General features: G+C 37.9%; 1 protein-coding gene across 1 annotated transcript in view; it reads right to left on the bottom strand.

The window, feature by feature from the left end:
• Positions 1 to 3,596: 3,596 nt before the first annotated feature.
• The window catches only part of LOC107680258 (probable cationic amino acid transporter), a 20,404-nt gene continuing 4,916 nt past the window's right edge, over positions 3,597 to 19,084 (bottom strand). The window contains exons 2-8 of the mRNA XM_016476075.1: positions 13,688 to 14,195; positions 11,920 to 12,156; positions 9,142 to 9,359; positions 8,871 to 9,017; positions 7,435 to 7,643; positions 5,361 to 6,238; positions 3,597 to 4,274 (exon numbers count right to left, since the gene is read on the bottom strand). Coding sequence (XP_016331561.1) covers positions 3,898 to 4,274; positions 5,361 to 6,238; positions 7,435 to 7,643; positions 8,871 to 9,017; positions 9,142 to 9,359; positions 11,920 to 12,156; positions 13,688 to 13,991 — 2,370 coding nt within the window. The 5' untranslated portion in view covers positions 13,992 to 14,195 and the 3' untranslated portion in view covers positions 3,597 to 3,897. The remainder of the gene's footprint in view (positions 4,275 to 5,360; positions 6,239 to 7,434; positions 7,644 to 8,870; positions 9,018 to 9,141; positions 9,360 to 11,919; positions 12,157 to 13,687; positions 14,196 to 19,084) is intronic.

Below are 19,084 nucleotides of genomic sequence, written 5' to 3'. Positions count from 1 at the left end.
TGACTTTTGTTAACTAAAGTGTATGTCAGATGCCTCTTTCACACACACTTCTGAGCAATTTTCAACATTTATGAGAACTGATTCATGGTGGGTTTCATGACCCTTTAATGTTCTTTGCATAATTTGAGAAAGGATATATCTGCATTTGTACAAACATTAGACAACTTCACTAGTCAAAGTGCTGCAGGGGTCAATTTCTTACAAGAGAATAATCATACTCTAATGTGGAAATACAGCAACCGTGACTTACTAATTTAAGCTCGACTGTGTTTTCCTTGGAAAACTGATAGTACTGAGCTAAAAAATTACAAAATTGTGTATTGGTACCTAATACTCCAGAAAAAAAAAAAGTTACTGATTAAAATCTCACAGTATGAGACTAACCTGGAACTGACCAGAAAAATATGCAGTTTCCAGAATGTTCTGAAAACACCAAAAGGCTTCTTTTGGTGACAGGAAATGACTGATACTTTGAGCAGTGAGTCATTATCAACTTTTGCATAAGGATTTTTGATAAGGATCTTTAACACAAGTATTAGGATATATTCGTATTAAAGCAACTATGTTTGCATAAGCATAAAAGTGCATAATATTTAAGTTTTTAAGCATATATGGAAAATATAACCATCTACCACACACTATCAAAGCATTTAACATCTTCCTCACATCCAGGATTAGCACCAGGATATTTTACATCAGAAAAAGGGGAGGCCTCCCCCCCAAACAGATGACGTATAATATAAGGACATCACATTTAAATCTGATTCAGGCTGATGACAGATGACACAAATGACATCCTATGAGTGCCTCATAGGAATAACACTTATGAAGACCCTCCCACAAAAGGAGTGTGCTTCAGGTTGTGTCGATGTCTGCGCCATACAGACAGATGGGTCTGATCTGTATGAATTGACCATAACAACATGCTTTGAGGTCTCCAAACCATATTGTACTACATCGACCACCATTGCAGCAATGATAATGGAACAGTACATCTCGATCTGTTTATCTCATTCCTCTGCATAGCCAGCGGCACCCCTCCCAGTATGACCATGTTTGTTTTGTGCTCAGGTACGACCCTTGGATCGCTGTTATTCTAGGCTCAGCGCTCCACCCCACAGGAAACAGAGCGGGCCTACACCGCTTACACAAGCCACCCATGTGAGGATATTTATCACCTCTGATTTCGGGTTGTGTGAGACCGCCTTAAAGCGAAAGGAAAATCAAGAGTCACGCTTATCTGATCTGCAATAAATGACTTTCATTGTTGCATGGAAGCAATATTAACATCTCATTACACAGTGCAACGGGAGAGCAAAACCACAAGTAGAAGAAACAATAAATAGATTCTTTAAAAAAAAATCACTGAAACCAGAATACATCCACTTCATACCAAAATATACAGCAGAAACAAAGATCAGATTTGCAAGGGAAGCCAATCTCCACATTTCCTGGACAAATACCGAAAAAACTATGATAGCAGTAAAGATAGTTCACAAAGTACAAACACTGTACCTTTTCTCAGACAAATAACAAATAGTAGCTGACTTTAAAAGCAATAGTGGAAACATTTTTGTTTTTTACAGACAGATTTTTAATAAAATATTTCTGTACGTAGATTTGAATCTTACTTAAAATAATAATTCACCCACAAATGAAAATTGTCATCATTTACTCATGTCGCTCAAAACCTGTATGACTTCTGCTGAACACAAAAGAACTGTTTTTGTCCTTACAATGAAAGTCAATGGGGTCCAAACATCATCAATGGACCCCACTGCATTCCACTGTATGGGCAAAAAAAAAAAAAAAAATTTTTTTTGTTGTGTACAGATTGGAAGTGGTATGAGGGTGAGTATATGATGACAGAATATTTATTTTTGGGTGAACTATCCCTTTAAAACCATGCCCTCTTTGAGCCTATTCTTATGGGCTAACATTTATTTAAATCAAAACTACTAAATCAAAATCCCAAAATCTCCAGTTATGTTTTTAGAAAGAGGTAATTAAAAATATATGCTTTCACCACTTTTCTTTAGAAGTTCTTCTGTACCCACAGAACACCACCGGTAGTGACTAGGCTACCCCAACAGAGAACCTGAAGGTATGAAATGCCTGTAAAAAAATACTTCTCTTCGATATCTCACGTCTCCACACTGTTATATGGTATTCTACTCTACAGAAGTAAAATGGTGTCTTTTGTCGGATATAGTAAACAAAGGTTGCAGACTTTGGCTTGCTTTGTAAACAGAGGCCACTCAGGAATAGGAGGGTTCGGGGGGTGTACGGTCGGCAGGCTGCTACCCTCGTCTCTCAGAATGCTACATTTAAGATTTACATCAAGTCTTTCATCGGTCATCACACATGCAAATACTCACAGTTTTACTCTGGGCCTGTTTGTTCTGAACATGCTATACATTCAGCAAAATGCCACGGCGACAAAGAATCACATCATAGACCAGATGCAAGGAACAAAATCAACCCAGGCCCCAAAATGAAGCTCTATGCGCTTGTGAGAGCTAATGGGACTAAAAGGACACAGCCTGCAAATAATTTATGGCAACTCAATCTTTTGTTTTTTGTTATTTCAACATATTTGTCACAAACAAAAATTGGGGGAGACACATTTAAAGTAATATGACATGAAATACGCAGTGCGTTTTGAACACATGTGGCCTTCCAAATGTATGGATTTGAGGCCTGGCTTGGTTGCTTTTTGTTTTTTATTATTATCATTATTTTTTTTGCCTTTTTCGGCTGCCAGAGCTGTAGCACAGATAGAGTTAGACTGAACAGATCAATTGAACGCCACATGAATTATAGGAGAACAGCAGAAGAGCACAGCCAGATAAAAAATTCACAACACGCTCCACACCACATGCAAATTTCACTCCCCCTCTTTTCCTAAACCTCTTCCTTATTTTTGGTCAACGGACACACTGACCAGCTGAGAGACACAAATCGTACTGTGGTCACACCGTCAGTATTTACACAGAGCTGCCTGCTTGCAAGGATGAAGCGGAGTCACTGGCACATAGGATGAATGGATGGTCGGTGGTGACACGTGATGGCTGACAGGCACCTTCACAAGGAAAAAAAAACCTCATGGATATGTCGGCATCAACAGAAATGACAAACAAACAAGCATGGACATCTTGATGGTCATATTTAAAGCACACACTGACAGATGAAGGCACTATTGCAAGCAAAGTCCAATTACTATTTGTGACAACCTACAGTCCAAACCTCACTTGGGCTAGATGTTAGAGCAGAAGAGAACGAGGCCTTTGATTCAGTGGGGTCATTTCCATTCGCATTTTATGGCTATCATTGATCTTTGCTTCTCAAAACGAACCTTTTTGTATGCAATATTAAAACTGATTAAGAAAAACAGCTGCTTACTGAATTGCAAAAGTGTGCAAATCGCTTTAAGTGTTTTAGGGTTTCACATGGCAATGTTTCCTGGTTTTATATCGACCCCACATAACGTTGGGGCTAACAGACTACAGGAAGTGACCTGTGAACGGACATCCTCCTAACAGATGAAAGACGCTCATATTGGGAAGGGCTGTGGGACTGTGATAACTATAGATTATACATATTTAAGTGCTGAAGAGTTCGGTGACATGATTACAGTGAGAATTAGGGATCAAACTGTTAAAATTTATTTTAAAAAGAAGGAATATTTGGGCTCTTTAGGTTCTGTGTGGTCAAAAAAATGATCAAAAGCCTTTTAAAAGTGAAATCCCATCCTATGTGTTCTCATTATCCTATCAGTAGTGAAAAAGGGCTGCAAATGAAGGAATAGGAATAAAATAAAAACTCACTGCAGAGACATAACAACCTAGCCCAAGGGTTCTGCAGTTGTTGGCAGACGAGTACATTCAGATTACATTCTCATTCCAAAGGATCGTCCAAATCGTCGTCGACTACCAGGGCCTCAAAGCCCGGACTGGGTTTGCCAGCTTTGCTTTTGGCCCTGCTGTTTGAGGAGGAAGAGGAGGTCCTGTGGTTGTCCACCCTGTCCAGGCCATCAGGCTGAGGCTCGCTCTGCTCCTGGTGTTGCTGTTTCTGGTGCCCACCTTTGCCCTCATGGGAGCCCCAGGTTTGGTACGGCCCTCCGTCTCCAGAAGGGTGCAGATCATCATCTACTACAAAGTTGTCATCCACACCAATGTCGTAGCGCTGGTATGTGCTAGCGTGGGCCTCCTCCTCACGTGCCGTGATCTCCAGGGTGCTGTTCCACATGCCGTAGCCGAAGTAGATCAAAACACCTGCAGAAACAAACACACAGAGACAACACAAACAATGCACACATACATAATCTACTGCACAAATGTTACTGATGAGTGTTTTCCCTGTCAAACATAGCAAATGAGTAATAGTGGAGGTTTTAGTCTGCTCATATAAGAGAGAGGAACATGGGTCATTCCTGTTTTGCAGGAGTTTTGAACTGTAATTTTTACTGTAAAAAATAAATGTGATTGTGTTGTAATTTAAGGATGTATTTCTATAAAAAAACTATTCACCAAGAATATATATGAACTACAACTTAATTAATTAAAAAATAAAATTAACTAACTGACTAACTGAGCTAATACTATCAATTGCTCAGTGAGGTTTAGATGAAGGTGTCAATATGAAGTTAATTCTGATTTTTACAACCATCTTTCAAAATTAATATTACAAAAGTAATATTATCATATATCAATTTTAGAAACATTCCACCAACCAACCAACCAACCAACTAACTAACTTACTAACTAACTAAATAAATCACATAATTTATTAAATTCCATTGGTGATCATTATGGATGTTTATTTAAATATGATGTCACTTTATGTAGGATGATGGGTCAGCTGGTGGGTCGCAAGACCATTCTGAGTGGGTCGCGGATTGTACAGTCAAAGAAACAACATCAACAACAAAAAACGTAATTCTAAATGTTTTTTCTGATGCAAGACGTTTATTTTGAAAGATGTGCGTGAAAGCTGTTGACACTTTTTTTTTGCAGTTTAAGTAAAGACTGCCTGAGAAAAACGTGCTGTCCCGATTCAGTATCTGCGGTCAAATGAGATGTTGTTGACTTAATGTCAGTCTCATTATTCTATTGTTATTTTTGTAGCTTGTTATGAAATAAAAAAGGTCTCTCACCTCAGAAAAATGAACTATCCTGTCCTGTCAGATGTTATACTGTGCTTGTAGCACGCACTCTTCAATTGCATGCGCAAAGACGTATCTTACTGATCCCAAACCTTGGAACAGTAGTGTATACATGAAACTGCATCTCAGGAATGACCCATGTAAATAAAATGCTGCCTGTATAAACCTGTCTATTTAAAATAATACTGAAACTCACCCACAAAGCACCATACGCCAAAACGGATCCATGTGATGGTGGAGAGCTTGAGCATGAGGTAAACATTTACCAGCATGGCGGAGGCCGGGACGAAGGGAACGCAGGGAGCCATGTAGGGCAGGCGCTTGGGGTTCTCCGGCTGCTGAACGATGATGAAGATCAACAGCATGATGACCAGAAGCAGCAGCACCAGCAGCAGCACCGCCCACCACTGGCCATCAGCGATCTGACCCGACCCGAAGATGATGAGTGAGCAGAAGCAGAAGATGAGGATGAAGAGCAAAATGACGCAGCGGGTGACGATGCGGCCAGTGGCCATGGTGGGTCGGTCCATCTTGCCCGGCAGGCCAAGCCGAATGCGCATGGTGTAATAGCGAGGCCCCAGCAGCTTCTTCAACTTTAGCAGATACACGCTATCTGTCTCATCTGACTCGATGCCTGAGGACATGTCCACTGTGCCGTAGTTGGGGTGACTGGCTGTGTAGGTGGACTTGTCGGGTTTACCGATCAGCATCTCGTTGTCTCCTAGAGACGGCAAGTTCTTGGCTCCACAGGTGTTTGTTGGAGCTCCTCCAAAATCATCGACCTCGCTGATTGGCGAACAGGCTTCCTTCTCACACTCGGCCAGAACTCCCTCCTTACGCTTTGCGTTCTGCTCGGAGAGGAAGTTGACGAATCCGTGAATGTCTCCTTCAGGCTGGTAACGTAGCAGCAGCACACACACCGACACTAGCGTGTAGGCTAGCAGAGTGCCGATGGACATCATCTCAATCAGGTCCCTCAGACTGACGAGCAATGCCAAGAGAGCAGAGAGGAAGCCCGACACCACACAGGCCACTGCAGGAGTCTCTGTGTATGTGCTCACATTGGCCAGGAACCTAAAACATACAGATTGTGCACATGACACCTTCAATCCTCCAATCACAAGAGGGCAGTGCTACACACAGGTGTAAATGGAGTCCATAGCGAATTTGGATGTAGTCAGAAATGTATATGACCACATTCAATTTGAAGTGTGAATGCTGATCTGTCATGGCCACCTGAAAGTATTGACTACTCAACTGTCAGTCAACGACTGCATTAAAGAAAAAGGTTACATTTTGTCAGAGGTGTGTGGCTTCAAAATAACTGTCCGAAAAGTTTGGGGTCAGCAATATATACTGTATATATTTACATTAATACTTAAAAATATATTTATAATGTTACAATAGTTTACTATTTCACCTATTTCACTTACTATATCGCTATTCATCAGCAAATCTCAGAGAAAATGTATCACAGTTTTCAACATTGACAATAATAAGAAATGTTTCTTGAGCACCAAATCAGCATATTTGAATGATTTCTGAAGGATCATGTGACACTGAAGACTGAAGTAATGATGCTGAAAATTAAACTTTGCCATCACAGGAATTAATTACATTTAAAATTACATTTTTAAACATGTAAACACGTAGCCTTGGTAAACATAAGAATCTTTCAAAATCATTAAAAAGTCTTACTGACCCCAAATTTAGTATAGTGCATGTATTGACAGATTATGTGTAGCTCAGCCGAAAATAATTTATTACAGGTACTCCACTAAAATATTTTTGTTCCCCCTCAAAATGTCATATTTGCAGTGATATTGAAATCTAGTATTATTAGTCTTTTTTAATACATTTAAAAAATTGTTTAAAGACCCTCACCTTTGAATCTGATCACAAATGGTCATATAAGATGCATTTGAGCTATTTTGAGAGATACTACTACTGAATGCACAACAATGCATCTTGTCTGACCACTTTTGATAACCAGTGACGAGTGTACTGATGTTAACACCATGTGTAAACAGGGTGAATCATCCGAACATTAATTTGATCAAAGAAGTCTTACCACATACCCATTATACTGGCTTTGATTTAAAATGTCAAGGCTCTAAGTAGCATTTCTTTTGAGACTGCATGATGGCAGGAGCTTACTTCTCCAGCAGAGAATGATATTTAAATGGCATTTTTGCAACATTTAATGGAAACAGACGCATTATAGAGCATCACGGATCACTACTTAACCCTGTGATTTCATTTTATTTTACCTGAAGAGCAAACCATCTCCGGCCATGGCATAGATGATTCTCGGCATTGGGAAGAGAGAGCCCAACAAACTGACTGTCAGTCCTGCAATGGAGCCAATGGCCACTATGTATTTGGCAGTTTGGAAGCCATGTAGAGAAAACATCTCCATCAGCGGAGCATCTGTGTCAATTTCATTGTAGGGGACCATCAGGGTGAGGATCACACTCACCTGTGAGAGAGACAGAGAGGCAGAGAGTGTGATTCATTGACCTTACAAATTGACCGTACATTTTTTTTTTGTGCTGCTGTGACTTTAAGAAATGCCCCATCATGAATTTTAGGATCAGACTGAAATGAGCAGGAACATTGTTAAAAATCTTCTAATGTCGAGAATCTTTGGAAGAATATGCAAAGTAGACTGAAACAGTACAAAGTTTTTTCTTTCTTTCTGGTGTTTAGCACTACAATAATTTATTTTTAAGTTTCTGAACACCAAACAGGCATCACACTGATGTTTCCATATATTAAAATATCAATATCAAATATTTTTTTTGCTGGGTAGGAAGCACTGAGTTCTGAAAGTTACCATCTGTTTTCATAGTACTGTACAATGGACACTTTTATATCAAAAGATCAAGGACACTTTGATTGCACGTGATATGACCCATTTAATAAATCTCAGAAAATGCTATCTTTATCTGTAACACAAACGCACACATATGCACACAAACATACACACACATACAGACAGGGAAATGAAATGCTTGGCTAAAATTAGCCTCTACGACAACAAAATGAGATCTGGAGTGGTGAACGCTGCTAATGAACAAGTTTGCTTCTCATCAGACAGTCCTGTAGGTGTGAAAATGAAGAGCCATTTTAGTAAAGGCAATTTCATTCCATCTGAAACCAAAACAGACGTGAGAAAAATTGGAGAGAGATAAAAGAATAAAAAGATCAATTAGAAGGAAACAGGAAAAAATAGAAATAAAATATATAGAATATATTGTTCTGAGATGCAGACAAGAGGTCTGTTGGTGAACTAACACCCATTGCGTTACTATGACAACCTCCTAAAGACAGACAGCACTGCACAGTGATAAAGCCGGAGAGCTTTAATAAATTCAGACATGCTACATGAAGAGAATAATCAATGACTGTCCGTGAACACAAAGAAAGGAACGAAGAAAAGTTATGCCACAGTAGATGATCTTTTTAAATAAAAACTCAGGCATGCATTATTTATATTCTTATACGGAGAAGCTGAAGTATCAACAGACTGTGAATTAAATAATCTAAACTTTATCACCTGACTCAAGTCACTTGTATCATCAATAGTTTTAACAGAAAAGAAAGACAGCCAAAAGATAGCAACATATACAATTTTCAGGTTTAAATTAAAAACTATATGGAGAAAATAACCCAAAATTAGTGATGGTTAATGCCATATACTCACAGAGACATAGGCAGTGAGACAGGTGACCAGAGAGGCAGTGATGGCATAAGGGATGGATGTGTTGGGACTCTTGGCTTCCTCTCCGGTGGTGGCTATAATGTCAAACCCAATAAAAGCATAGAAGCAAGTGGCTGCACCCTGCATGACCTGTTGGGCAGAGCGGTTTATTATAGTTACAAGACAATGCAATTTCCTCCTCAGTGTTTATGCTGAGAGGCACTAACTGCACTAACGGATTGAACTTCAATAATTAATTTGAAATGTACTTTACCCCTGACCAGCCATAAGGCAAGAATCGTCCCTCATCCCAGTTGCTGCCACTGACGAAGAACAGGCCTGCAATCATTATGAATACCCACACCACCAGATTGATGACATTCAGCACGTTGTTGAACCCGACGGAATTCTTCACGCCTAGAGCAACGATCACTGTGACCAGGATGACTATGACCAGGGCCAGGATGTCCGGATACGCCTGCTCCCCTTTACCTGAGAGGTGATGAAGGGAAGCCAGTTTTGATGCTGGCATTATAAAATATTGTCTGAAAGTTTAAACAAACTTAAAAAGCATTGAATTTTTAAACTTAATTAGGCCTCACATTGTCTCGAATACTATAACATATACAGTGGATAAACTAGCAGATAGACAGACAGACACAGACAGACAGACAGATAGACAGATAGACAGACAGACAGACAGACAGATAGATAGATAGATAGATATTATTAAAAAGAAAAGTTTAACATTATTTCACAAATAAAATATACACTGCGTAACTGCATTCTTAAATATTTGGAATAAATGAATAAAAACTTTATGAGATTTATACTTCGTTTTAATAAATAGGGAAAATGTAAACATTAGGTGTAATTGGAACATGAAATTTACACTGGAATAAAAAAAAGCATTAAAAACAGTGAGGACTTGACAATGAGGACAATGAGGCCTCTTCATTTCAGAACAGCACAGCACACCATTGATAAATATCCTACAAATTCCTCGTATGTGTAAACATACCTGGCAATAAAGCTCATTCTGATTCTGAATATAAATAAACAGACAGATAGATGACAGATGACAGTAGTGAGTTTGGACAGCTGTTTTCACAACTTGACAACAGACAGTCCTCATCTGACCCCTCAATACCATCATTAATAAAACATGCATTTCAAAAAATACTCAGCATTCTAACCAGGCCTTAAGCGGAAATGACTATGACACACGTAACGTGGCTGTTACGTGTGTGCAGAGAGACACACAGATGGAGAGATATTAGATTTTTGGAGGAAAGGGATTGGTAAAAGAAAAAGAAGAGATTTTACAACAGCTGGTTGAGAAAGATTGTGTATTTTGGCATGATATGCCATGTTTTATCAGACACAATAGTCTATATGTAATATCTGTCTGCAAACCAAACATGCCATGCAGGAAGCAAATATTGTCCATTTTAGAGTACCCAATATCAATATATCATTCCTCCATCTGTAGTCTGAGTATCTACAGTAGATGTATGGTGTATCTTTTTGAGAACTCTACAAAGATCAAGGGTTTTTAATGCCAAGGACCCCAAAATATGATAATCCCCTTGTTAGGGGCCTTCTCATAAAATATAAAGGCAGCTATACATATTGATGTCAGACAAAAGTGCGATATTCTAAAAACAGCAATAAACAATTCATTTGTATTACTGTAACGAAATCAGACAATTAAACCATATTAAAACATTATCTGTAAAATATTTTTTAAGCAGTACTATTCATTTATTCATGTGTAAAACATTTGAAAAGATGACTGTATAACCAAGTAATTGCATAATAAGCATTCAAGATACATGGAAGCATTTTCACATGAACATGCAGTAAAACAAGGATATGTCAAGATCTAGAATTTGCTTCAGATCATATTTGCTTTAAAAAATATTTCTGTACTAATTTTAATAGCAAATGCCCAACCTAAGAAAGCACTTATCTTTCCTCTTCAGAAATGTAAGTGGAGCAGCTGTTTCACAGTGCAACAAAGCTGTGAGAAAGGTTGCTCTATTTCTTAACAAGCTTTCCTCACATTGCATTGTCACCAGACTATTGACTGCTAAAGTTAGAGGTGCCTTTTCTTTTCTGCAGCACCATTAACTCCAGTCTATTATCAAGCCTACTGTAACTTGTGCTGTAATTTCTGTGTGTGTATGTCTCAAGATTATTAGTGTGTAATTTTCAAATTCTTTCTTTGAAACGGCAACATTCAGTGACATGAAATCAATCATTTAACTAATTTGGAAAATAGGGTGGATTTAATAATAACAGGCTGTCAAGTATATTCTTGTGAAATAAAATAGGTTTTCTTTTTGCAGTATTAAAAGATAGTTCATCTAAAAATGAACATTTGCCGAAAACTTACTAACCTTCAGGCCATCTAAGATGTAGATGAGTTTATTTCTTCATCGGAACAAAAAGATTTATTAGAGAGATTTCAGATTTTTTTTTAGCTGTAGATGTAGATGAGTTTGTTTATTACAACACTTGCTCACCAATGGATCCACTGCAGTGAATGGGTGCCGTCAGAATGAGGGTTCAAACAGCTGATAAAAACATCACAATAATCCACAAGTAATCCACACAACTCCAGTCCATTAATTAATGTTTTTTAAAGTGAAAAACTGTGTATTTATAATAAAGAAATCCATCAAGATGCTGTTTAACTTCAAACCATATAGCTTCCCGGCTAAAATACGAGTCCTCTATGCATAATAACATATGGTCGTGTGCATTACTTGTGGATTGTTGTGATGTTTTTATCAGCTGTTTGGACTCTCATTCTGACGGCAGCCATTCACTGCAGAGGATCCATCAGTGAGCAAGTGATGTAATCCAAAATTTCTCCAAATCCGTTACGATAAAGAAACACTCATCTACATCGTGGATGGCCTGAGGGTGAGTAAATTTGCCACTAATTTTAATTTTGTGTGAACTATTCCATTAAGATTAATCCGGGTCTCAGACTTAGATGATTATGTTCTAAACACAAATTTATAAAAATGTTAATGCAACTCACCCAAGCCGTTGAGCGTTCCTATGTGGTTGATCATGAAGCCGCTGATGCTGTGATTGGCCAGAGAGTCAAACATGCTGCTGAGTGCACTGGCTCCTGCTGCTGTACCAATCAGATACTCCAAAATCAGATTCCAGCCAATAAAAAAAGCCACAAATTCTCCCACTGTCACATAGCTGTAAGTATAGGCTGATCCTGTGGTTTTAGGCACTCGCACACCAAATTCAGCATAGCACACCCCTGTGGAGAGATAGCAATTATTACTGTAACACCTGCACTCCTGGAGGTTATCAATAAAAGCATGCAAGTCTCTAACCAGTTGCGGCGATGGAATCATTGATTTTTTTTTTTGCTGGAGTGTCAGATCAATTCTCAAATGTCAAACTCATAGAATCCAGATAACAGGAGGAAAATCCCTCTTTACAGGCTGAATCCCTGTAAACCCCACTACAGTGGAAAAGATAAGGATTATCTGTTTCTACATTCACTCCAATATGTACTCTCTGACATCAGTGCTATAAAGCAGTACATATCCTTTCAAGTTGATGTAATACATGATCAAATATATGACGGCAGTCACAGCACTTGAATTTATTCATTGAGAATTGACTGAATGGTAAAAAGTGGCAGTTGCATACAAGAATGGAATCAGATTGAATTAAATTTCACTTTAATGGATTTTAAAGATTTTATTGTGATTCTAATGTGATATGTCTTTTTATCTTTTTTAAAGAAATTAACACTTCTATTATGCAAGGATGCACTGAATTGATCAGAATTGACAGTAAATACATTCATAATATTACAAAACATTTATATTTCAAATATAACAATTTTCTACAAAAATATTAAGCAGCTGAACTGTTTTCAACATTGATGATAGGAATATGGAATTATAAGAATAATTGTTTCTTGAGCAGCAAATCAGCAGATTAGAATGATTTCTGAAGGATCATGTGACACTGAAGACTGGAGTAATGATGCTGAAGCCATCACAGGCATACATTTTAAAATATAACAAAATAGAAAAGTTATTTTAATTTGAAATAATATTTCACAAAATTACTGTTTTACTGTATTTTTGTATCAAATAAATGCAGCCTTGGTGAGACTTTTTTCAAAAACATTAAAAAAAAAAAATCTTACAGATGTCAAATTTGTGAATATTTTTTCTTGGAATGATTTTACTTTAATTGAAGGTTAGATTTTTGTGAACATTTTGAAAGAAAGACAAAGCGCATAAAAAGCAAAAACTTTTTCCATGGCCTGTTTTGCAAATATTTACCAAGGGTGCCAATATTAGTGGAGGACACTGTATATCTAATGGCTACATGGAATGATAAAGACAAATGCTATCTAAACTCTGCTTCTGTTTCCATGAGTGGAAAGGTCAGCTGCATTCAGGAAAAAATATCCCTTTCATTTTTGGGTTCTTTATGTTGTTATCCACAGGAAAAACTAAATGGATTTTCTCTCCAACTCTATTTTGGGTGCAGCATGCTGTGCACAGCTTCAACCTGTAAACCTAATGAGCCAGTTTAGCGTGCGTCATCACTACACGTCAGGAGGCATAAAGTTATACATGTGTTCACTCAGCTAAAGCCTGACTCGGGATCAGTGAATAAAAAACGATGCTATCCACAGTACAATAACACTACCTAGGCCGCGCTTCACTGAGGGCAGGTTTACAGGAAGATGACAGACCTCTTTTCTCTGTGTTTTTCTCTTTTGTGTCTAACTGACTGGAACAGGAAGTGGGGGCTGCACTCACCTGACAGGATGGAGGCCACAGCAGCAATGATGAAAGACACAATGACACCAGGACCTGCCATTTCCTTAGCCACCAGTCCAGACACCACATACATGCCAGTGCCGACACAGCTTCCCACTCCCAGAGACACAAGGTCCACGGTGGAGAGAACGCGGGCGAGTTTAGTGCCGTGAGCCCCAGTGCCTCCCGTGCTCTCCAGCATGGACTCCACCGGCTTCGTGCGCAGGACACGGGATTGGAAGGCAAACCAGGAGGTCCCCCACTGAATCCGCCGCGGGTCCAGTTTGGCGAAGAGCCCGCTCATCTTGGAGCCTGGTTATGGATCAAAGGCCTGCAAGAAATTGGGCTGATACTCTGAGGAGGATGGAGGGACTGAAGAAGCTTTGGGTTTTTGATCTTGTAGTATAGGTGGGTCACAAAGAAAGCAGCTGAGATGTTCGCTGTCCTTCAGAGGAGCATCATTACCAGATATTTCCACATGACCATTGAGGGTGAAGGTGAAGCAACGCTGTGAACAAAATGAGATGACAACAGTGTGATCAATCATTATTCTTGGCAGTCATGCTGACATATGCATTTCTTATACTGTATATACAGTATATGTTATGGGGTCAGTATGATTTTGTTTGAATATACATTTTTAATTAATGTTTTTTTATTAATATATAATATATCTATATCTTTTATAAAAAAAATAGCATTACTATAATTTTAGAATACAGATAAATATTAATATAATCTTTTTGACAGTAGCAGTGAAATAGTGCTACATTTTACATTTCTTATGTGCAAGTCATATATTATCTACAAAATTATGTATTTTCCACCTGCCTAATTCATATAAAATATTCTGCTACTTTTTGTTTCCAATTAAACCATTCGTTATCATTCTGTGAATTCTCCCAAAAAAGATGCATTTACTATTGTTCAATTCACTTTCTGAGGCAACTCAAAGGCTGTTGACTGCTAAAACATTTGTGTTGTAGTAAAAGCCTCTTCATGCTAGCCTAAAGGAAATGTGCTGCTGTATTCACCAAATTTACATTTACCCGCCTGATTAAATAGTAATGCAAGAAGCCTTTTTTATCCATCACTGATCTTTGTGAAAGAAAGACCCGTTAGCTTAGTCTAATAGATGAATGAATGCTTTGTACAATGTAAAACATGTAAACACAATATTTTGCTGCCATTGTGGGTTACAAAAAAACAACAACAACAAAAAAACAGATAAGAACTCTGTCAGCAGAACATTTACATATTAGACTTTCATGAGTGTCTTGCTACAGTGATGTTTCATTAGTCATTAATTTCCAGTCCATCTAACAAATCAGTTCAGAAAGATTATTAAATAAATATGAAAAATAAGCTTCAGTAGGTGGTACTAAAAGCAATGGCTTTTTGTAAGAGTTTGTGGATTTGATATCTTCAGGGCCTCTTGATAGGAAAGAGCTGAAGATAACATCAAGGCCCATGTTGAACACTAATAAAATGTGCCGATGAGTCCTGGTGTGCAGCCAAATAGGAACAGATAAAGAACAAACCCCAGCCTGTTCATTCCTACTCTCATTGGCTTCATTTACTAACATTCTCTCTCCTCTCATCTTTTCTCTCTCAAACCTCTTTCATTCTACCAACTAATTTTTTTACACCTCATTTTATAGTCCTTTCCTCTTCTCTTTCACCACCAGCCCAGTTCCTTCCCTTTTAACTCATCAATCCTGTCACTTTGAAGGATTTTGATGGCTTCTCCCATCTGTAATGATACTCTCTCTCCTTCATCCCATGTCTAACTGTCTGCAGACAGTAACAGATCGCAGTGAAGTCTGTCCATCACAGTGACTAAAGCACATGGCTGCTGACCAAGATAATGATTTGTCTAAAGGTTTACAAACCCACAACTGGCCACATGGACCGGGACTGTCTGCTCTATAGCTTATAAATGACCTAAAAGTATGATAATTTGTATTGTGGTTTCGAAAAAAAAAACAATAAACTAAGGTGACGTCCTTCCTGTTGGTCTGCAAATGTAAAAGAAAATGTTATTTAAAGATTATATGCCATTTCACAGCAGTGTGCAGTATAAAGATAAACTCGACCTCATATAAAGCATATGTGATCCGGTATCATATCTGAATCTGTCAAAGTCACATAACACTGATGCTGTTTGTCTCTTTGGCCTGCTAGAAGAGTATATACTCATACCATGCCCTGACCTTATGACACACACATGTATAAACAGAGGTGCAACACAGAGCATTGGTATAATTCAAAGCGACAAGATGAAGCCATAAAGAACCTACATACTACACACAGCTCTGCCTTTATATGATACTTTCCACATGCATTTTATGCAACGGACACACAACGCAAAATATATTTGAGCCAGGGTGGCCATATGTGACATTTATACGGGAAATGTCCTGGCCATGATTTTTATATTGCCTAAAACATCCAAAGTAGTTTGACCAATAACATGCAGGTATTGTACATAATCGACCAATCATGACGCGTCGCGCGTGAGAAGGTAAGAACGATCAAAGCGATGCAAATACGTGCACGTTTTTGTTCGTTCGTTCGACTTGAAGCAGCGCGCCGATCGTTGTATGACACCAAAGTACCGCGAGAGTGATTTGAAAGCATAAGGAGCCGTCTGCTCTGCTCTCTATAGCTCTCGTGAAATAATGTCATACAACGATCATTTTGCACAGTGCTAACAGCCAAAACCTGGATATTTTAGGCAATATAGAAATCCTGGCAAGGGTGCGTCCCGTAAAAATGGCCCATATGGTCACCCTAATTTGAGCAAAAAATACATATAGCCATTTATATTAAAGGCACATAAATTAATTGTCAATGGTTAAAGGATTAACAGCAGCCAAGAGCTTTCTGACCCTCCATAGACAGCAACGCAGCTACCATGTTCAAGGCCCAGAAAGGTAAGGACATCGTTAAAATAGTCCATGTGACATCAGCGGTTCAACCTTAATTTTATGAAGTTATGAGAATGCTTTTTGTGCGCAAAGAAAACAAAAAAGCGACTTTATGCAACAATATATTCTCTTGCATTCTCTTCGACGCGCGTTCAAGAGAGTACCAGGACACATGCATGTGGTGCTGCTGACTAATGAATTGTTGTTTTGGACAAATTATTATTATTTGTGACAAACTGCAAAGTTTTGGGAGTGACAACCCTATGCATGTTTCATGTGTGTTTGGGCACTACCCTGAACCTGTGATGGTTGACATAGTGATAACCATAGCAACATTTTGACGTAATGCAGCTGTGAACATATGTAAACATATACAGAAACATATGGATGCCACTTTAACCCATTTGGTGTTAGCTTTTCTTTACCAAACTATTAGTTACAAGAGACATATTTTCAGGATATCAGGGTGGTTTTCATCTTTAAAATGTATGTGTATGCAAGTGCATTCGTATTCATACACTATTCAAAGGTTTGTTATCAGCAAGATGTTTATTTAATTAAAAAAAAACGGTAAAAACAGTAATATTTTTAAACACTATTACAATTTAAAATAACTTTTCTATTTTAATAGATTTAAAAATGTAATTTATTCATGTGATGGTAAAGCTGAATTTTCAGCATCATTACTCCAGTCTTCAGTGTCACACGATCCTAAAATCATTCTAATATGCTGATTTGATGCTCAAGAAACATTTATTATTATCATTGTTAAAAACAGTTTTATGCTTTATAACATTATAAATGGTTTACTGTTACTTTTGATCAATGCAATTGATCAACTGATTAATGCATCCTTGTTAAATTAAAGTATTTATTCTTTAAAAAAAAATCCTACTGACCCCAAACTTGTGAACAGTAGTATATATGACATGAAAAGCATATTCAGAGTTGGCTGTGATATTAATGCTACAGTATAAGCTAATATGCATGTGAAGCAAGTATATTATTTTATTATAGAGCCAGAAAAAGCAAACCAAACAGGTGGAGCCCCAGGTGGATGTCAAGTTCGCGTAAATCAGTCATGGCTATCATTTAGGAATCATGATAACAGGGTAATTGCAATGTGATTGCTAAGGGAGGAGGTGATGGAAAGGGTTTGGCCATCTGCAGGCAATGTGAGAAGAATTGATTTCCATTGTGAGATCATTGTGTGGGAAAAGAGAGTGGGCGTTTCTACAGCTTTTGTCAAGGAGGTCTGATTGACTGAACTGTTGCCAGTGTGCATCTGAACGGCAGGATTCAATACAAACCTAATATTGTTCATCTTAGGAATAAATAAAAACACCATAGAAATGTTTGTCTTCACTGATCAAGCTGTACAACCTAACATATAATAAATGTTTCATTTTTGTTCGGTTTCCAATTGATGTTGATTCATCTGATAGTATTTACAGCTACATTTTATTCAAAAACACATAAGCCATCACTACACCCTAAATAAAACTTAGGGGCCTGGTCTATTCACATCCTGATAAAAAAAAATTCAGGGCATTTTTATTTAGCTCTAACACTATTTGTATTCTGCTTTCAACGCTAATGCTCAAATTCTGGTCTATTTATCATTTAGATATTGACTTTCATGGTATCTATGAAAACTTCAATCCAGTCAACATAACTCAAATATAGCCTTCAAACTTTAAAACTTGTTATACAATTGCAGAAAGTCCTGACAAGCTTTCTTTCCTCTAGTTTTATTTTAAATATCTGCTATATAATGACAGTGAGACTTTAATCCATAGTCCCAGATGAGAACCTGACACCCCAACTACTCCCCTTCTATTCACACTACATAATTCTGCACTTTAATCACTCTCGCTAATAACAGGGTGAATTTACAAGTCAATTAAAGTCTTCTCACCTGTATCATTTCACCTTGTGTGACACTGCGGCTATCTGCATTCAGAATGAGAAGCTGAGATCTTCCACCGCACTATTCTACAGCTTTATAGTTTAACCTGACAGTACAAGATACAGCAAAACACAGCAGAGCTACGGCTGCAGCAGATGGTGTGTAGAAATGGTAGGCAGAACTGCAGCGCTCAAATTATGTAGAGGGATTCAGACTGCATGTATTTTTTTAATTGCACAGCCCTGCCAATATACTGTACACCTTGGCAGAAGGAAAGACGGAGAAACTGTTCAACAGGCTGTCCTCAAGACAGTTTATTTATTGTTTTAAAAGGATTAGGATACCAGTCCTTGTTCAGAATTACAGACGTATCTTAAATGTTACTGAAAAACGTATAATGTATATATGTTAGAATATTATATAATTCAAACATTTCTGAAAGCCTAACTAAAAATCATCTTTGTTTGGAGTTTAGAATGGGGATCAGCATAACATTTGAGAATATAAATAATCATATAAATTCAAAAGTTTTTTTTTTTTTTTTTTTTTTGGAAAAAA

The sequence above is a fragment of the Sinocyclocheilus anshuiensis genome, unplaced genomic scaffold (assembly GCF_001515605.1).
Source record: "Sinocyclocheilus anshuiensis isolate Anshui unplaced genomic scaffold, SAMN03320099.WGS_v1.1 scaffold821, whole genome shotgun sequence".
NCBI lineage: Eukaryota > Metazoa > Chordata > Actinopteri > Cypriniformes > Cyprinidae > Sinocyclocheilus > Sinocyclocheilus anshuiensis.
This window is presented reverse-complemented; position numbering and strand designations above follow the sequence as displayed.